The sequence below is a fragment of the Schistocerca gregaria genome, chromosome X (genome assembly GCF_023897955.1).
Source record: "Schistocerca gregaria isolate iqSchGreg1 chromosome X, iqSchGreg1.2, whole genome shotgun sequence".
Classification (NCBI taxonomy): domain Eukaryota; kingdom Metazoa; phylum Arthropoda; class Insecta; order Orthoptera; family Acrididae; genus Schistocerca; species Schistocerca gregaria.
The window spans coordinates 754036146-754051344 of record NC_064931.1 but is presented as its reverse complement, the minus strand read 5'-3'; the positions used below and the strand labels follow the sequence as shown (position 1 = coordinate 754051344).

The following is a 15199-nucleotide window of genomic DNA, read 5'->3' as shown; positions in this document are numbered from 1 at the left end:
TCGCACTCTGACGAATATATGGACAGCCCTGCAGTATTCGTGGTGTCAATTCCCTCCAGCACTACTTCAGACATTAGTCGAGTCCATGCTACGTGGTGTTGCGGCACTTCTGCGTGCTCGCGGAGGCCCTACACGATATTAGCCAGGTGTACCAGTTTCTTTGAGTTTTCAATATAACCTACGACCATTTTGCTGTGGGCCCAACTATAATGTCCGTATTGAAACCAGGGAGAACGATCCACGCTACCACATCAGCTTCACCCATCGCTACAACATACGCAGACAAATACTATGCAGCACGTATCCGTCATCTCCACACTCGCCTATCTGACAGCTGACAGCTACTTGAACTACTGTTATTCGTCATTCAATTAGATCGTCTTTTTTTTAATCTTATGGGACTTAACTGCTAAGGTCATCAGTCCCTAAGCTTACACACTACTTAACCTAAATTATCCTAAGGACAAACACACACACCCATGCCCGAGGGAGGACTCGAACCTCCGCCGGAACCAGCGGCACAGTCCATGACTGCAGCGCCTTAGACCGCTCGGCAGGTCTAATTTCTGAGAATGTTTCGGCATTACTGATTGATGATATGGTATGTTCTCGTGTTTCTAACAAAGGTGCCGATTTCAGTTCTGAGCACAATATTTAGACGACTGAGAGTAGTGATTTTATGTGCACTCGCCAGCTGGAACTCAACCGAAAACTGGCGTGGGACTCTCATTTCTTTCGGCAGTGCTTATCTCACCAATGCAGAAATCACATCAATTCGCTTTACTTATCGGAGATTTTACGCTACATACGGAATATGGAGAAGCGTCTATGATAGTGCTATACAGTGGTAAAGATAAACCTCACTGTTTATTGTAATTTTATTTTGCGCACAGACACGAAAGCCGGAAAATCACAAGCATCAAACACCATTCCTTTGCTAACCGTGAATGTGGTGACAGTTTTAGCTAAGCGGTTGTGTTTAATGCGTTTCTCTTGCTGTTGTTGTAGCTGCTACTTATGATGATGATGATGATGATGTTTACATGTTCTGTGTAAACGAACTAGCTGCTGACGCTTAGCCTGCTCCTCTCGAACAACAACGAAGAGACTACAGAGCTAAACGTCCCCCTCAGACCAAGAGACACCGACAGAACTTGGTGATCAGGAACTTCACACCATCACGTCTCCTCCACTTACCGCAGTTATATTGGAGACGAGGAATTCAGTCACCATCCAGTTTCGAACTGGCTACCTCCTCCGCCTCGAGCGACATCTGAGAGACGTGCGTTAGAGAGCTCGGTTACGAAGGCGTGCTTAATGAATATGATCGTGAAGAAAGTCAGCAGAAAGAGGAGCACAGTGTTTATATCGCTACTCATCTACCAAACCTTCGAAGAGGAAGTCAGGTCTAATCTTCCCATCGGCTTGATACATAGACTCACGGTACATCTCGGAAGATAATTCGGTACCACTATCGTCTTCCCCCTTTCAACCTCGAAGGAATGGAGGAAGATTAAGGTTCAACGCCTCGTCTACATCGAAGTCATTAGTGACGGAGCAAAAGCTCTAAATGTTTCAAGACTGGGAAAGAAAACTGACCTTGCTCTTTCAAAGGAACCACCCCGGCATTTACCCGAACCGATTTAGGAAAACCACGGAAAATCTCAACCTGGATGGACAGGCTTGGATTTGAACCGTCGTCATCCTCACTGCGAATCTAGTGTCTGTGGGTCTGCGCTAACACGAACGGAACACAGGAAGACTGTCGTAAGGCCCTGTATGTGCTCCGCATTCTTTGATTTCCGTGACGACGTCGTTTCGCGAGATACACAGCCTGACAAAAAAAAGGGAAGCACTCAGAAGACAAAGTCGGATATTAATTTAACCTCGTACACGTACATAACATCGAGGGGTGTGTAATTTCTTAGAGTTTCAATTCTCTGCGTCAGGTACGTTAGCTTCAGATGTTGAATGATCACTGTGAAAGTCACTGAGATGCCGCGTACTCATCTGAGACAGCGTTATCAGCTCCTGACACACTTTGGAAGGGGCCTGATTGCGTGGCCCCATTTGGGCGTGCAATATTCAGATTTTTTAAGCATTCAGATGTTAAAGTGACCCAATGTTGGACCGCGTGGGAACGTAGGGGCAGGCATACTCGTCGCCAAAGTTCCAGTCCACCATGTCTGACAACTACAAGGGAGGATCGCCGTGTTGTGGGCCAAGCACAACGCAACCCCATCACAACTCCGACTGCCATCATAGAAAACGGTGCGGACTCTGTGCAACACTCTGCGTCGTCCTACACTATTGGTCGGAAACTATCAGCAGCCGGAGTAGTGAATCACCGCCCCGTGCCTAGGCTGCCATTAAACCACAACACAAACGGCTGCGTTTGGAGTGGTGCCGCGACCGAAATGCACGAACAGCTGATGAATGGCGCCGCATTGTGTTCAGCGATGAATCGTGGTTCCGCACTGCCCTGGATCCCATCGTCAGCGAGAATGGCGGCGACCTATAGAGACGTCTCATCCTTCCAATGTTTGGAAAGACACAACGGTATTAGTCCTGCCGTCATGGTGTGGGGAGCCACATGGTATGACATCAGGTCACGGCTGGTAGTGACTGAGGGCACTCTGGCGGGTTCAACATACGTCACAGACGTCCTGTGTCCTCACGTGTTTCCTCTCATGCGACGGTATCGTGGTGCCACTTTGGAACAGGAAAATAATCGACCATATAGTAGTAGTAGCTGTAGTAGTAGTAGCTTTATTCATCTGTAGAGATCTTTTTACAAGGATATAGGACACGTAAAAGTATGTACAAGTTTAGATCAATTTAAAATAAGCTAATTCTTATACATTTATATTTACAGACTTCTAATTAGATATAATCATTAGATTTACTCCTGGTATACAATACCCGTTTTTTTACAAATAACTTATTAAGCTAATGTAATGCCACGCCGTTCACTCATATCTCACTATCAGTAACTGCACACACTACACACACATTGTTTCACAACACTTCACCCACTACACACACACACACACACACACACACACACACACACTGGTTATCTTTGGGCCATTTTCTGTACCGCAACTTCCCATTTGCTATCCTGTAAAACTGAGTCAGAATCCCTCCATAATGAGTGAGATGTTGAGCTCAGAAAGAGGAAGAGGTGTTAGTATTGTGCTGTGCATATCTTGGGGGGTACGTATTTCTAGAAAGGAAAGAAGAAGGAAAAAACATAAAGTGAAGGTGTTATTTGGAATGTTGGATGTTTTAAAATCATTATTATTATTAGTAGTATTATTGTTATTTTTACAACATTTTTTATCAAACCCCTACTCTGTTTTATCTAAGTAATCCTTCAATGTATAAAATGTGTTACATAACAGGTACTTTTTAGCTACCTCTTTAAATAAGTGTATTTTTGCAATTTCTTTAATCTCTTTTGGTAATTTATCTTATAGTTTTATTCCTTGGCAGAAAATGCTGTTTTGAGTTTTATGTTTATTTTTTCTTGGTAAACGTAATTGAGTCTATCCCTTGTTGCATGGTCATGGACAGAGCTGTTTGTGTAGTAATTACCAATGTTATTTTTGATGTGTATAACTGACTGGTAAATGTATTCACATGGAGCAGTTAAAATCGCCAGTGTTTTGAACAGATCCTTACAATTAACTCTACTAGTATTTTTTGTTACTATTCTTATGGCTCTTTTCTGGAGTGCACGTGTACCTATGGACTGTCTGCGCGATGTTGAGCTATTTCCGTGGCCAGCAAGATTCACAGATCTGACCCGATAGAACAGGTGTGGGGCCAGTTCGGACATCAGCTTGGTCGTGGTGTTGGTATTCGGGGTATAAAGGACCAGTGACAACAGTTACGGGCCAGACTGCTTCAGAAGATACAACTGCTTAATAATACCTTTCCATCCGAACCAACCCATGCATCCAGGCCAGAGGAGTGCAGAGTCATACTGATAAGTGGGCTCATACTGCAAAGTTCTTTGTCAATGTGACTGGAATTTGTAATCATTGAAATAACATACTCTCTGAACCCGTTAAGTTTCATTTCGTTTCCCCCTAGCCTTCTGGATGCTTCAGACTTTTTTAGCAAGTAGTATATATGTGGGAGATAGAAATATAGTGCTTAATTCTTCCTGGAATGTGCCTTCTCTGAATTTTAGATCCACATCTATCAACATCTACATATTTTGTGTGAAAGCTCACGTGTGGAGGTTCCCCTTTCCTATTCAAGCTGTGCGCGGGGAAGAACGATTGTTGGTAACCCTTCGAGTGGGCTCCAGTCGCTCTAACTTTAGCGTCTTGGCCACTTTGCGAGACATACGTAGGAGGAAGCTATGTATTGGCTGACTCTTCTAGGAACGTAAGCTCTTGGAATATTAACAGCGTAATCATACAGTGATGCACACTGCCTCTTTTTTAGCGTCTGCCACCGTAATTAGATGAGTATCTCCATGACGCTTTCGCATTTATGAAACGAATCCGTGACGAAACGCGCTGCTCTTCTTTGGATCTTCTACATTACATCTATCAATTATATCTCCTAAGAGTACAAGACTGACGAGAAATACTCTAGTGTCCGTTTAACGGGGATTTTGTAAGCCACTTCCTTTGTGGGTAGTCAACATTCCTTGATGATTGTTGCAATTAATCTCAATCTCACATCAGCCTCTCCCACGATTACTTTTTCGCGGCCGTTCCACTTTCAGTCATTCGACACCGAGATGACAAAAGTCATGGGATAGCAATATGCGCGTATAGAGATGACGGTAGTACCGCGCACACAACGTATAAAAGGGCAGGATATTGGCGGAACTGTAGTTCATGCTAAACGCTTGGGACATTCCATTTCAGAAATCGTTAGGGAATTCAATATTCCGAGATTCACAGTGTCAGGAGGGCGCCGAGGATACCGAACTTCATAGGGCGTAAGCTCGGCCAGAAGTTTGAAGCAGTGTGAAACAAAATACATTCGACCAAATGAATTTCTTCCATTGGTCCATAGTCCGCGTTTCGTGGTTTCGGTACCAGGTTTCCCTGTTACCGTCATTTGCATCAGTGATGCGTAGTTTTGGAATTCTAGCTCGCCTTGCAAGTCCCTTCGTGTTGTTTTGGCGCTGACAGGGTTTGTGAACGTGACATTCAATTCTACAGTGACTTCTGCAGCTTTCGTCCTCTTACTTTTTGTCGCAATCCTTTTCAATGACAGTCTGTCACACACTTTCGTCCCCATTGTGACTTAGTGGATGATGCTTTTCCGCCTTGCTTGTATGCCTGTACGCCTCTTGAAACACAAAACACTTCTACTCCCTTAGTCTAGGTACCGACCAGTGCGCTCACGTCGGAATTCACTTGGCTCCGATATAATGAACTCACAACTGCACAGAACACTGTTCTGACCACGCCTGAGTCTTCAATGTATTGAGGACGTTGCACAGGTACCGTTAGTGGTCAAATACAACAGCGCAACCTACAGGCTTGGGTAGGATCTACATTTATATTCAAGCATGCTTCTCTCGCGATGTTTTCATATTTTTGTCCAACCCCTGTATATTAACGCTTTCTTTCTCCGATCTGCCATTAAGGATGTCACTCATTGTAATTATTAGGTCTGAAATTCTTCCCTCTCTGAAGTCAGAATGTAATTTATTTTGCCTTTGAAGGAATTTCTCTACCCTAAAGAACCCACAGGTGCGCCCCTGATGTACCTGTTGTTGGGTCATTCTTCTTGCATCGTGCGCTCTCTGAATTTGAACGATAAACCTCTGTGTGTCGCTAAACGCCTTAGCTCAGTGTCTGCGAGTGAACACGGATGAGCGTCCCCGTCATGCTGTCGCCCGCACAACTCTGCTTTGAATTTTATCTGTCTCCTCTATGAAGACGACGGTTCAATCCCGCGTCCGGCCATCCTGATTTAGGTTTTCCGTGATTTCCCTAAATCGATTCAGGCAAATGCCGGAATGGTTCCTTTCAAAGGGCACGGTCGACTTCCTTCCCCGTTCTTCCCTAATCTGATGAGACCGATGAAGTCGCTGTCTGGTCTCCTTCCCCAAACAACCCAACCAAATCCTCTATGAACACTGATTCCCAGACTGAAAATGAAACGAATCGCCTGTTGGCTTTCATCCCGAGATCTTTGGCCGACGTTTGTTTAACGATTTTCTGATGTTGGATCAACACGAATGGCTGGTGTTGTCAAACATTCATCTTCGATTGCTGGTGGCAGACTCTGGAGAACGAGTCTTTGATAATGTCGACCACTAATGCTGGTGAAAGGTTAAAAGAAATTACTGAACAAACATGGGCCGAAGATCCTGAGACGAGAACCAAAGGCAGTACGTGAACAAGTGGGCACGAAAGTCTCAACGATTTTGTAATGTGTGTGTGTTGCAGTCGGACATCGTGCACCAGTCGGTGTACGAGCTGGTGCACTCGGAGGACCGCGAGGAGCTGCAGCGGCAGCTGATGTGGAACTCGTTCCTGCCGCCCGAGTCGGCCAGCATGGCGCTGCAGGACGCGCTGGCCGCCGACAACTGCCACCTGCTCGAGCGCAGCTTCACCGTCCGCTTCCGCTGCCTGCTCGACAACACCTCCGGCTTCCTGGTGAGCCTGCGGCCACACACCGCTACTGCTCTCTTCAACCTGCTCTATTTTACGCTTACAGTACAATGTTGCATGCATTTTAGAACTTTCTCATTTTCCTTGCTATTGTGCCCGTCTCATGACGCGGGCCTGGTGTACCATCAGAACCAGACTATTCGTGTAAAGGCAGACTTCAGCACTTATCTTGATTGATACCCATACAAGTTCAAAATTCCCAGGCGTGCTCCAAATGCACTGACAACCACTCACAATGAGTTCCAGAAATTCATCGGCACAATCAGACCACAGCTCTTAAATACCCCCACAAAAAAGTCCAACGAGTTCATGATCACAGGACAAGTCATTCATTAAATATGGTGAAGCCGGCCGGGGTGGCCGAGCGGTTCTAGGCGCTACATTCTGGAACCGCGCGACCGCTACGGTCGCAGGTTCGAATCCCGCCTCGGGCATGGATGTGTGTGATGTCCTTAGGTTAGTTAGTTTTAAGTAGTCCTAAGTTCTAGGGGACTGATGACCTCAGACGTTAAGTCCCATAGTGCTCAGAGATATTTGAACCAATTTAACCAAGGAAAATTGGGGTTTAATGTCGCTTGCTGTTCGACTGTTGCAGGTGAAAACGAAATGGGTGAGTAGAGGACAATGAAACAAGCAGATAATCCTAATAAACGTAGGTCCGGGCCGCGTGGAGTGGCTTCGCGGTCTAAGGCTCCATGTCACGGATTGCGCTGCCCCTCCCGCCGGAGATTCGAGTCCTCCATCGGGCATGGGTGTGTGTGTTGTTCTTAGCATAAGTTAGTTTAAGTAGTGTGTAAGTTTAGGCACCGATAATCTCAGCAGTTTGGTCCCTTAGGAATTCACATACACACACACACACACACACACACACAAACACACACACACACATGGTTCAAATGACTCTGAGCACTTTGGGACAACTTCTGAGGTCATCAGTCCCCTAGAACTTAGAACTACTTAAACCTAACTAACATAAGAACATCACACACATCCATGCGCAAGGCAGGATTCGAACCTGCGACGTAGCAGTCGCGCGATTCCGGACTGAAGCGCCTAGAACCGCTCGTCCACCTCGGCCGGTTCACTCACACACACGTAGGTCCGAAAACCAATGGTTTCGCTCATACGACGCACTACAATTGAGTACGTGAACGCCTTGAAACCGTTCCAGAGGACTGAGTCCGGAATATGCACTACAACAAGTGTTCCACATGGCCACCTTTCACGTGACTTCAGCACGTCTCTTGAATGATGCCCATACATGATCAAAACTCCGGGCGTGCTCCGAATGCACTGATAACCACTCACAATGAGTTCCAGAAATTCATCGATTCAATCAGCAGAACTGGAGTAGACCAAAGCTCTTAAAAAAGAAAAAAGAAATGAGCGTATGGTATCATTGGCCGGGAGGCCTCTATTCGGGGAAGTTGGGCCGCCAAGTGCAAGTCTTACTTCATTCGACGCCACATTGGGCGACTTGCGCGCCGTTGATGAGGATGAAATGATGATGGGGACAACACAACACCCAGTCCCCGAGCAGAGAAAATCTCGAACACAGGCGGGAATCGAACCCGAGCCCGCTTGCATGGGAGGCGAGCACGTTACCACCCAGCTAAGCAGGCGGACACCAAAGCTCTTAAATACCTCACACAAAAATATCCAACGTGTTCAACTCGGAGGCCAAGACCACCGTATTGGCAAGCGACGATTGTTGCACTTGTTGTCGAAATGCTATTTACCATTTCTTAAGCATCTGAAATGATAATAAAATGAAACGAGTGCAGTAATTTACGCTTCACTTCACTGTTTCGAAGTAAACGTAACCTTACACACTGATAGTGCTGTAATATTGGCATAACATACGTCGAATCAGAAAAATAATTGGTTTCCAGATCCTTATTTACCAGCGCTATTTGCTTATTTTATTCTTATCTTCTCGCACAATGTATACAGGGCGTCCCAGATAGGTAGTGACAGACTTCGAGGGGCTATATGGGGAGTCTTAAGGAACAAACCGAAGATGGCAACCCGTGTCCGGAAACGTTATCCAACGATGCTACAGAGTATCGAAGTTATTGCCGTCGGCATCTGCCAACAGGCCACCCATTCGGCAGCAAACGTGACTTTATACGCTGACGGACCTTAGGCGGAACATGTCGCAATTTAGTTTGTTATCCACTGATCGCCACTAATTGCCACGATCGCCAGTGAAGAAGATGGAGCTAGCTGCTGCATACAAATGACTTGTCTCCTATGACTGCAATGCTCTGTTGCTTCGGTGGTTGACAATTCCGGACACGGGTACTTAACCTCGATTTGTTGTTCAAGACACCCTCTATACGGTTCAATCCCACGTCCGGCCATCCTGATTTAGGTTTTCCGTGATTTCCCTATATCGCTCCAGGCAAAAGCCGGGATGGTTCCTTTGAAAGGGCACAGCCGACTTCCCTCTCTGTCGTTCCCTAATACGATGAGACCGATGACCTAGCTGTTTGGTCTCTTCCTCCTCCAAACAACCCAACACCCTCTATAACCCCTGTCGTTACATTTATGGGACACCCTGTGTACAGATATTTTTTAAAAAAATACGAACATACAAATGCTGATAGCTGGTGAATACTTTTTTGCGTATTGCAGTGAAACACAGGTTTTCTTAAATAATTACCCGATTTGAGAAGATTGTAGCTTCTGAATGAATGAAGAAGGGAACTTGAATCAAATTTTAACTTGCACACAGGACTACAAAGTTTTAATATTCATAAGAACCATCTGATTTTATAAGTGTGTAGCTTTCACATACAACCTAGGGATCCTTCTTAAAAATACGTTTGGGATCAATATCTTCATTACTTTTCAGAAACAAATCTTGTGAAAATCTACTGAGCGTGTGTTTTAAAGCACTTTTCAAATGGTTCAAATGGCTCTAAGCACTATGGGACTTAACATCTGAGGTCATCAGTCCCCTAGATATAGAATAACTAACTAACCTAAGGACATCACACACATCCATGCCCGAGGCAGGATTCGAACCTGCGACCGTAGCAGCAGCGCGGTTGCGGACTGAAGTGTCTAGAGCCTGCCGCTGTGGCCGAGCGGTTCTAGGCGTTTCAGACCGGAACCGCGTGAATGCTACGGTCGCAGGTTCGAATCCTGCCTTGGGCATGGATGTGTGTGATGTCCTTAGGTTAGTTAGGTTTAACTAGTTCTAGGGGACTGATGACCTGAGACGTTAAGTCCCGTAGTGCTCAGAGCCATTTGAATCGCCTAGAACCACTCGGCCACAGAGGCCGGCTTAAAGCACTGTAATTCCTGCATTTATTGTCCGTATAAGGTTGAGAATGTGGACCTTCCTCGAGACCTCAACGTCTACCCAACATTGTGTACAAGAGATGAAGGTTAGCACAAGTAATCTTGTGTTTATAAAAGGTAAAAAGTGTATTGCATTTTACTGTATTTAAGTGTCACCCTTCTACCTGTAAATTAAGATTTCCTCTGCTCCGAAACATTATTTGTTATATTATTCCATTCCTGACCCGAATCTGTAACAACTGTGAGTGCATCAACTTCAAGTAAAAAAGCTTCGGAATTATATGCTATAGTTAACGGCAAGTCATCACTGAATACCAGGAAATAAAGCGGCGCGAGTATGAAACCTTGAGAATCACTCACCCGTTACAGTACCCCAGACGGATGCAGGCTCATTTCCTGTTACATGGTAGTGTAAGGCAACATTCTGTTCCCTACTGCTGACATAGACTGAAACCACCGGAGTGCTTTAACGCTAATTCTAATACAATGATACTGTGGTTTGTGTGACAGTATACAATTAGCTGAATGATCGTAAAACTATTCTTAAGCCACAACGGGTAACCGATGGATCCCGGTTTTCGTCAATGCTGATTAGCCATTCCTGAAGCCAAACTGCGCTTCTGCCAATACATTCTGTGGAAAAAGGTCTTAAGTTTTGATAGAGAACTGCAGCACCATTCCCCCTTTCAATTATCGAACAAACGAAAGGATGGCTGACATAGTGTTTAGTGTATCTGGGATTGTAAAACAGTTAAGATCCTTAGACGCCAAAAAGGCATCTGACCCAGACGGTATCCCCGTAAGATTTTATGTTGACTATGCTACAAATATAGCACCATTCTCATCCGTCATCTATCAGAGATAATTGGAAGAAAGCCCAGGTCATAGCAATCTATAAAAAGGGTAGAAAATCGAATGCACATAAATGACTTTGGCGCGAATTGTGCCCTCCGCGACACACCGCTTGGTGGCTAGGGGAGTATATATGTAGACGTAGATGTAGATGTAGAAGTTTTGGTGTGAGCAGATCTAGCTTCTCTAAGTATGTCCTTCGTCTATACTAAAGTACACTGCTGAACAAACTTAAGGGCGAAAGTAGATTTTGCATGATGTGTCACTGTCAAATACCATAGCTCGATGGAACTTGGACCATATATAGAAAGACCTGCTACAGTATAGTACAGAATGTAACTGGAAGAAGTACGTGTGGAGACGAACAAAAATGATACTTTTGTTCAGTGACAATAAAACAATGAAGTCATCACGATTCATTGTGGTCCCCTGGACATTACAAAAGGCGAGACGTGGTATTCATTGGGTGTGTGATTATCACAGACGGCAATGCATGGTCTGTAGTGTGCTTCCCTGCCGGCCACCAGCTTGGAAAGGCGTCCTTTTGGTAGGGCGTTCCTTCCCTGCACCAGAACTGTTGAGAACTGCTGGATGACTGATGGTGCATGTGTACGTACTGCAGTACGTCTACCCAACGCATCCCACACATGCTCGATGGGATTTAATTCGGGAGAACGGGCAGGCCCAGCCCATTCGGCAAACATCCTCTCATTCCAAGAGCTCCTCCCCTGCGCTGTTGGATGTTGTTGCGCATTTTCATCCATAAAAATGAAGTAAGGGGTGAGTGCCCCTGGGTAGACGCACATGGGAAAGGAGTAGTGTCACAATAATACTGACCGGTGAGAGTACCATGTTCAAAGATCTGGAGGTCACAACGCCCGTGCAACATTGTGCCTCTCAGACCATAACACCTGGACCAACAAAGCATTTAAGTTCGACAAAGTTCCAGGGTGCATTACGTATTCCCACCCCTCGCCATACGAGGGTAGGTCCAGAATCTGCTCATACTGAACCCGCTCTCATCCGAGAAGGGCACATTATCCCACTCCTGGTTTGTCCAGTCCCTACCCTCTTGGCACCATGGCAAACGGTGCCTCTGATGTGCGGGTGTCAACGGAACACAACGTACTGGTCGTCGGGCGAAGCAACTGCTCACACGCAGTAGCCTGATTACATAGATAAGTGAAACCATTGTTTATTATACGAAAGCTAACTGAAATTGTCAACCATCACTTAATGCTGCTCCTGGTGACCATTTACGGGAATTGAAAAGTAGCAATCTTTGCGGTCTATTTCGGTGGTTCACACTTCATTGAGAAGACTGTCATTAGAGACGGCGAGACAGTTGAATAAGGACTGGGGAAGCACGTTGAAGGAGACATCACCATCACCAATTCGACGACTGAGGATGTAAATCAGAATGCTCTCTGTAAGTCCACCTTTATATAAGATACATCGGCTGTTCAGTATAAAATGTCAAATCGAAACTCCTTCATCCGTCTAAATTTCCAGTTTTATTTTATTTGTGCGACCAGGTTAAAAGCTTACCGAAGTTAAGCGCTGTCGGGCTGGGCTAGCACTTGGGTGGGTGACCATCCGGTCAGCCGAACGCTGTTGGCAAGAGGGGTGCACTCAGCCCTTGTGAGCCAAACTGAGCAGCTACTTGATTGAGAAGAAGTAGCTCGGGTCTCATAAACTGACATACGGCCGGGAGAGCGGTGTTCTAACCACATGCCCCTCCATATCCGCACCCAGTGGCACCTGTGGGCTGAGGATGACGCGGCGGCCGGTCGGTACCCGCTGAGTCTTCATGGTCTGTACGGGAGGAGTTTAGTTTCAAAGCTACACTACGCGATCTTCACGGCCCCTGACCGACGTGTAGAAAGAATTGGTCCAGTCAAGATGGAGGTCAGCATGTCGGGCGGGGGGACTGAAGATGGCGTAATGCATCGCTGAAACTGGTTCATAAATAAAATAACACTAGAAATTTAGGCTGCCGAAGGTATTTTGGTTTGAAATTTTATATCAGAATGGGTCCTGTGTGAGAAGTTCGCGGCGCGAGATGTGGGATTGTGATGTTGCAGCGGCTGGACATCCGCGGCCGCGTGAAGGTGCTGCACGGGCAGAACCGCAAGACGGAGGAGCCGCCGCTCGCGCTGTTCGCCATCTGCACGCCTTTCGGGCCGCCGTCGCTGCTCGAGATCCCGCACAAGGAGGTCATGTTCAAGAGCAAGCACAAACTCGACCTCGCCCTCGTCTCCATGGACCAACGGTACGTACACCGCTTCTCTCTCCTTTCTTCTACCACAGGCGAATTTTGATATTACCAGGAATATTTTTTTTATGTTGTTGACCCCTTCACATGAACCGTAGTAAGACAGATACAAATAATTCACGACCAGTCTCACTACTTACCTTCTACTCAAAGATGCGGAAAAAAACTATGCAAGAATCTTAACATTCATCTCTCAAAACAAAGAAATTGAAACAAAATGGTAAAATGCTTTGTGTCTTGATTTGTTTAAAAGTTTTAATCTGCCAGGAAGTTTCATATCAGCGCACACTCCGCTGCAGAGTGAAAATCTCATCCTGGAAACATCCCCCGGCTGTGGCTAAGCCATGTCTCCGCAATATCCTTTCTTTCAGGAGTGCTAGTTCTGCAAAGTTCGCAGAAGAGCTTCTGTTAAGTTTGGAAGGGTGGCACGAGATACTGGCAGAAGTAAAGCTGTGAGGACGGGACGTGATTCGTGTTTGGGTAGCTCAGTTGGTAGTGTTCGGTCAGAGGATTAGCAGCTCTCTGTCATTAAAAAAAACTGAGTTAATTGATCAACAACTAACTTAAAAACGGATGTCTTACGACGTCCGCCCCGAGCAAATGCAACGATCGAAAGCAAACAAAATGAGATTAAAAAAAAAGTTGGTAGAGCACTTGCCTGCGAAAGGCATAGGTCCCGAGTTCGAGTCTCGGCCCGCCACACAGCTTTAATCTGCCAGGAAGCTTCATATCAGCGCACACTCCGCTGCAGAGTGAAAATCTCATTCAAGAAGTAAAATAGATTAGAGAAACATTTAAAGCACCTTTGAATGACGCTCAGAATCATGTACAACAAATGAGATGCTGACTGAGAATTTAAAGTTCAACGTTTAACTTAGAATTTTAAAGAGTACTGGAGGATATTTCTCCTGTGTACTATGTAGACCGTGTAGTCTGCTATTGTGGCGTCTTGAGATACTATCGTTATCTGTAGTCACGCAGTAGCATGTTTTACTAACTGAGATACTATTGCTGCACATGATTTCGAGCATCATCCAAAGGTGCGTAAAATGTTTCTCTAATGCATTTTCTTACTTTTCAACGGACATTTCACAAAATTTTTTAATTTTTTGAAATTTTTTTAATTTCCAGTTTTTGCTCAGAAACCATGAAATATCATACCAACGTAACTTTTTATGTGCTAAATAGCTAGACCTTGAGGAGATACTTCTTTTACATAGCTAGCAGTGACAGTTCGCGAAATATTTCAGTTTTCCCTCAAATAACTAATTAAATTTTTTATTAATCACCCTGACTACTTGCAAGCTGTTCGATCTTTCTTTTTTTTTTAACTAGACCACTTGGTGGTCAATTTGATGTCCCATTTGTCCATTTCCCACTCTTTGTTTGACTATGAACATTTGTACAACATTTTCTCTCACCTCACTGCTTGACTTCTTTAAATTAACCTGATTACTTCCAAGCAATTAAACCTTTTTTTTTTGGCAAACTAGATCTCACTCTGATCAATTTGATACCTCATTTGTCCATTTTTACTTTCCGTCTGGCAATGAAAATTCGGACAAAAATTCACTGTGTAATTTTCACTCAAATCACTAAGTTTTTCTCAATTACACTTATTACCTTCAAGCAATGCAAAGTTTTTTTTCTCAAAACTAGACCCCACTCTGGTCTTTTGATACCCAGTTTCCCCATTTCCTACTCTTCGTGTGGCTACGAAAATTCTGGAAAATTCACCGTGTAATTTCTAGGGAGTTTTGTTTTCACTCGTCTCAAAAATTTCACCGGTAAGATACTTAGCGAGTCTCAGTTTGTAATACGAAAGGGTCTTTCCCGATTATACAAAATTCAAGTGATAAAATATTGCCAACTGGGGTTTTCTGTAACTTTCCAAAAGCATTTGATTCTACAGTTCAGAGTAATATTATGAATATTATGATATCAGAATCCTTGTTAGTAGCTGGTTTTCATCCCAGCCAGCTAAAAGGAAGCAGTGTTTTGCGATAAGAATTTCAGGGACTATAGACAAAGGAATCTTCAGAATAATCACTACAGGCATACCAAAGGGATCAATACTCTGTCCGCCCTTTTTCGCGTTATATATAGGTGA

At 44.9% G+C, this 15199-nt stretch overlaps 1 protein-coding gene across 1 annotated transcript in view; it reads left to right on the top strand.

Moving 5' to 3' along the window:
• The window catches only part of LOC126299004 (circadian locomoter output cycles protein kaput), a 701868-nt gene that overhangs the window by 651107 nt on the left and 35562 nt on the right, over positions 1-15199 (top strand). The window contains exons 5-6 of the mRNA XM_049990634.1: positions 6429-6638; positions 12899-13086. Coding sequence (XP_049846591.1) covers positions 6429-6638; positions 12899-13086 — 398 coding nt within the window. The remainder of the gene's footprint in view (positions 1-6428; positions 6639-12898; positions 13087-15199) is intronic.